The 6,302-nt window shown below is 35.5% G+C and overlaps 1 protein-coding gene across 1 annotated transcript; it reads left to right on the top strand.

The window, feature by feature from the left end:
* Positions 1 to 3,481: 3,481 nt before the first annotated feature.
* On the top strand, positions 3,482 to 5,512 carry msc (musculin (activated B-cell factor-1)). The gene is made up of 2 exons (XM_026201758.1): positions 3,482 to 4,025; positions 5,106 to 5,512. Exons 1-2 carry the CDS (start codon positions 3,621 to 3,623, stop codon positions 5,187 to 5,189), a joined length of 489 nt encoding a protein of 162 aa, XP_026057543.1. The 5' UTR covers positions 3,482 to 3,620; the 3' UTR covers positions 5,190 to 5,512.
* The last annotated feature ends 790 nt before the right edge of the window (positions 5,513 to 6,302 follow it).

Raw genomic sequence — 6,302 nt, 5'->3', positions numbered from 1 at the left:
ATTATCGCGCGACTCTTTTACCGGCTTTTTTGAAGGAAGATCAGCGTTCACAACGAAAAAATATGTGCAAACTGTAATGAAGCAGAGATCAGTTAGTTCCTCACTTTCAGCGCTGAGAGCCGAGATCGTTCGCTTGCTTCAGTGAAAGTACAACGTTCCTAATGTTTTCCACACGTACATTACACGTCACGCCCTGATGTCACGTGTCGTTACGGAATCTTTATGGGTTGTGTGTGAAAGCACGCAAATATCCCGGGTAATCACTTGCAGTGTGAAAGTGCAAAATCTAGCGACCCGGGAACAATTGCCGGAACACTTTACCCGTGTATTTGCCGGAATAGCAGTGTGAAATGGGTTTAAGAGTATTCCAGGAACAGACATGGTCAACAATCTGCAAACATAATCCAGTGAGCAAGGCAAAGGAGTATCCAAATAAGTGTAAGGCGATGATAGTAGTTTTTTCTTTTTCACTAATTAGTGGAATGAAGTAGTGTGTTGTACCTTGTTGTGGTTGTACCTTAAAACGTTTATATCACCTGGGGTTTTACTGCTTGTTTCTTCTTAGTGTGGACTTAGGAATCCTGCATCACATTGTTGTAACGTGTGTTGTATGGAATCGGGTTTACGATGTGGCATTTCCTTGTACCGCGAGCTGTATAAACTGGAATATTTTTTTATTATTATTATGGCTTTGTTCTACTATTTAGTGACTAGGTTGGTCATTACAAGTTTTTTGTTTTTATTTGTTTTAGTGACAGGGTGTTGTTATTGATGCCATTCTGCGAATGGGCACTGCAGTCGCTGCCATTTTGTTTGCCATTAATTGAGCGGTCTCTTAATAGAGTTCTCCATTGAACACGAGTCTTGTTTAAGGGCTAATCAAATTCTTGCAGTATGTCCATACCTGGCCAGTGTTTACCTGAGCAACTGCTGTATCCTTGAATGGCCGTGTACTCTGTTATGGGGCGAATGTGACGAGAGCCATTCGGATACATGTGGATGCTTTTATTATAAGATGTGGTCATGATACACATGGGTCAAACAGTGGCAAAAAGGTACATTTCAGGCAAGACTAAGAGTATTCCAGGAACAGATATTGCTCAACGATTGGCAAACATAATCCAAAGAGCAAGGCAATGGAGTATCCAAATGAGCAAGCAATAATTCAGGCGAGGAACAAACACTATTCAAACAGTGGGCAAGATGAGAGGCATAATCAGTCCAGGGCAGGCAGAGATTAGGCAAGACAGGGAAAACAGGCAATAATCAGGACAAGGGTAATCTAGGCGAAGAACAAGACAAGAGCTATGAAAACAAGGAATGGTTCCATAATGTGCTATCAGCTAAGGATCAAAAACCCATAAACAATACTCACAGTCTGAGTTACTGTATATTATACAGTATAATGTCTGTGATTGGTCTCAGGTGAGCTTGTGATTAGTGAAATGGCAGATGGGAAATGTAGTCCAAGGTAATGTGAAATATTGATGTCCGATTCGTGAACAAATCGTTCAATTTAACCGGTTCTTCTAAGTGAACCGGTTGAACCAGTTCACCAAACCGAACTGAATCGTTTGAAACGGTTCACGTCTCCAATAAGCATTAATCCACAAATTACTTAAACTGTTAACTTTTTTAACGTGAGTGACACTCCCTCTGAGTCAGAATAAACCAATATCCCGTAGTAATTCATGTACTCAAACATTACACTGACTGAACTGCTGTGAACACCAAGCCGAGCCAGATAATGAACGAATACGTCCACTCCTGGAGCAGTTCTCGTTCTCAAAGGAAGAATCGGTTGCATTGGAAAGCTTGACTATATTTTCTTTTTCTTTTTTTTAAGATGATTGTTTCTCTGTATATTGTGGATAATGTATAGGCCAAAGGGGTTTTCATAGAAGTTGGACAATAATTAAGACTCTTGTTTAATAGGAATAAGGGATGATATATTAAATATCTGTACTGTATTTATAGTTAATGATGACACATTCACAAATTGCGTTTGTAGTAAACAGAACATGAACACGAGTAGAGCAGCTGATGAAACTGAACTGCAGCACGTGCCGGTTAGAGCGATTCTCGTTCTCGAGTCAAGATCCGGTTGCATCGGTTTTCAGATCATCAGTACACTGAACCGAAAACCATTTCTTTCGGACGCGTCCGATTCGAGAGCCAAGGAGCTGATGATACTGCGCATGTGTGATTCAGCGTAAAGCAGACTGACACACAGAGCGTCTGAACCAAACTGATTGTTTTGGTGATTGATTCTGAACTGATTCTGTGCTAATGTTATGAGCGCGGGTAAACCAAGGGCTTGGATGAAGGGCAGTCTGGCGAAACGTAAGTTAATTTAATAAAAAATGCATCGCAATGGATTATGTATAGGAAGTGGATCATGGTTTCTGTGCTGATGACACCTAATTTATTTACTTTATATCTTCAAGACTTAGATCCTCGTATGCACATTATTGCTGTTACTGTATTTGGGTGCGTTGTTGCAAAACTCAAATGTAAACTTTTCATGGTTATGAGGTTTTTAACTGACTAAAGTTATGATAAATGACTTCGGTTCCCAGAAAAGAATCGAACTTCCCATCATTAGCGTGAAACCGTCTGTCAATGTGAGAGTCAATATGATGGAAGGGCAACCTCTGGGGGCAATCGGACCGAAGGCCACAGACCGGATACCTGACAAATATGCTTATTTGGTGCTCAGTCATTATCCACTATTATTGGTGCCCAATTATTAATGATAATTTGTTATGTTAATTTTGGAAACCGCTGTTGCTAGTTAACATTTTTGTAAAAAACTGAGACTTTTTTTTTTTTCAGCATTTTTTGATGAATAGAAAGTTCACTAAACAGCATTTTTTTAATGGAAGTCTTATGTAATATTATAACTGTTATTAATCTATTTAATGCATCCTTACTGAATAATAATCTTTATTTCTTAAAAAAAAAAAAAAAAAAAATAATAGTAGTGTATTACTGTATCCACAAAATATGAAACAACAAAACTGATAATAAAGAGTAATGATTCTTGAGCAAAAAACAGTGTATTAAAATTACTTCTTAAGGATTGTGTCATTTTTATGAAATTATATTTTTTTTTTATATAAATAATAATAAACCAATAGATCACCAGATCTGCAGGCTGTTTTATGTAGTGCAGTTAAAAATCTCATGGCATTAGTTCATGGTAGATTCCATGGATTAATGTTGCATATGCTGTCAGTGCCACTGTGTCAAGTTGTCTTGCCAAAAGTTAGTTTGGGAAAAGGGGAGGAGAAATGCCTAATCCAGAGTGACCCTGCCAAACCCCAAACCTTAAATGTGCTTGGGACACTGCAGGACAAACTCTGAGATGCTCAGCAAAGACTGGCAGAATAGACAGTCTACTTGACCAATTTAACACCCATTTACATTCAGAAGATGCTGAATGACTTTTAAATAATGTCACTGTACTGATGCACCTTTTTTCTGCCTTGGCTTCTTCTACAGAAATTTACAATTAAGGCAGCACCTGTTGCTTTGAATCTACAGCAAGGACACTGAATATCATATACCACTGAAACGCAGGAAATCAAGTTCTTTGCTCTGAAGCAGGTGGACTCGAGATGTCTACGGGTTCGGTGAGTGATCCTGAAGATCTCCAGGAGCTGTCAATCACTCACATGGACACACACTCTCTAGAAGACTCAGAAGAGGAGTTTAGTATCAATGACAGTCTGAAAGCAAAGACCAAACCTCGAGCTGCTGCCAACAACAACAAGCAACAAATGAAGATGGGAAAGGATGGCAGACAGTCTCAGAGAAATGCAGCTAACGCCAGAGAGAGGGCACGCATGAGGGTTCTGAGTAAAGCATTCTCGCGGCTGAAGACCAGCCTGCCGTGGGTACCGGCAGACACCAAACTGTCAAAGCTGGACACGCTGCGTCTGGCATCCAGCTACATTTCTCACCTCAGACAGCTCTTGCAGGAGGACAGATACGAGAACAGCTTTGTGCACCCTGTAAACTTGGTATGAGTGAGTGTTGTTGAGTTTGTCCCAGGAATTTATACACTTCCATCTGGTCAAGAAGATTTATTGCTCAGCATTATTTGTAAAATGCATCATTTATATTACATTTTAAAACATATAAAATGTATATTACAAACAAAAAGTTATTGTAATTGTAACATATAATAGTATCATATTTATTTATTTAAAGTACTGCGGTATTACTACTAGATACCATTACTGTACCATGGTATAATGCTGAAGAAATTTATTTGTTTTCAAACATACCTCAATTATGAATATACCTGAATAAGAATTATATATATATATATATATATATATATATATATATATATATATATATATATATATATATATATATACAAAAATAAAAATATATTCTGTATTAAATAACAATAATATAATACTTAAGTATATACAAAAATACTCATAAATAATATTAATTATTTAATAATTAATATGAATAACATAATATAAATAATATTTGTTTTTCATATATATATATATATATATATATATATATATATATATATATATATATACACACACACACACACACACACACACACACACACACACACACACACATATATATATTTTACAGATTATTTTACTCAACAGTTCATATGATAGATTAAATATTAATGTGAATAGTAACACTTTATTTGAAGGTGTCCTTGTCCTTGTCTGTCCATACCATGATAATAACAATTAATTATGCATAATTACATGCAAGTAAACCTAAACCAAATCATAATTCTAAACCTCACCACATAATAACTACATGTATTTAAATGATACTGCTTAATACTTAAATGTATAATGTCATTTTATTCATCATTAAATCATTCGTCTTGTTAAACTGAAGTATATTTGTTCATATATATATATATATATATATATATATATATATATATTTTATTAGGCTATCAATCATATAATGTTTAATAAAATAAATCCTATAAATATTTAAAGATGTAGTAATACTTTACAGTACACTAAGCATTACCTGTGTTCACATCCGCATTTAATGGCAATCTACCAGCAATGTGTGGTTGACTTTTTTATTCTTTTCCACAGACCTGGCCTTTTGTGGTCTCAGCGAGATCAGAGGACACCAAAGACATTTCAGCAGCGGTCAGACTATGTGGAGCTACAGCATAAACATCTGGCACCTCTCTGTCTTTTCTCTCTCTCTCTCTCTCTTTTACTGTCTGTACTCATGCACTTCCTTTGAACTTACATCAATGGACATGATGCAATGAATGCAACAGCATGTGGAACTACAATTTAAACACAAGTCATTGCACACAAATCTGTCTTCATATAGCCTGATGTTTTTTTATGTTCATTCTAGCAAACAAAAACAGATATAACTATATGTGTTGAAATATTGGAAATTATGTCTGTATTTAGCTTAAAACCAGCTCTTGTAAAAAAGAACATCTTGCATAGCCAGGGAAGCACTCTTATTGTTTTAAGGAACTTGTAATTTTCTACTCATCCAACAGTCATTTAAAAATACATTTTATTTTTCACTGAGCAGCAATATGACCTGTGTAATTAAGGCTAGATGGAACAGAACAAAAATTATTCTTGATATCTTGTCATTTGTCCACATATGTTATACTCCAAAGTATGTTTAAGTTAATGAATGTGATATTTGTGGCTTGTTCTATCTTTTCTTTTAATGTGCTTTACATTATAACTGAATGAATTTATCACTGAATGAAGGCCTAGGCCACTTCACAATCTTGATACATAATAATTTTGGACCACCCAGCTAACAAAAACGTATTTCTAAGACCATTTAATTGCAAATATTCTCATTAATGTTAAAACATTAAGTGAACATTCCATTTTATAACTTTGCATAAATATGCATTTCCTATTATGGCAATGCTACTTTTGAATGATTCTTTTAAAAACAATATCTGAAACTAGTCAGAAATAACATTTTTAAACAGCTAGATAACATCTAACAAAAGCATTCCATGAACGATATGCTACCATTTTGGAAACGTCATTAAAGTCCACATACATCTGAATGAATCTTTAAAGCTTGTTCATAACTTTGAGAGAACCATGCCAAAACATTCAAAGCTAAAGTTCTGAGAATGTTCCGTGTTCGCTGGACTCTGTCACTTGAACAAATGCAGGCCTGTCTCCGCTGATTTAGTTTGTGAGATCTATAGGCCCTATTACAAATAAATGGCACTTATTTTCTTAGGAGGAATTCTTTAATAAATGTATATATAGGCTCATAAATCCATAGGT

The sequence above is a fragment of the Carassius auratus genome, chromosome 24, assembly GCF_003368295.1.
Source record: "Carassius auratus strain Wakin chromosome 24, ASM336829v1, whole genome shotgun sequence".
Taxonomy (NCBI): domain Eukaryota; kingdom Metazoa; phylum Chordata; class Actinopteri; order Cypriniformes; family Cyprinidae; genus Carassius; species Carassius auratus.
Note: the sequence above shows the minus strand (reverse complement) of the source record. Positions and strands in the feature narration are given on the sequence as shown.

Bases quoted from the DNA above. Each gene is read 5' to 3' on its own strand.
- msc (XM_026201758.1), top strand. From the start codon at position 3,621: ATGTCTACGGGTTCGGTGAGTGATCCTGAAGATCTCCAGGAGCTGTCA. The intron at 4,026-5,105 runs GTATGAGTGAGT...TCTTTTCCACAG, and splicing joins TTGTGCACCCTGTAAACTTG to ACCTGGCCTTTTGTGGTCTC.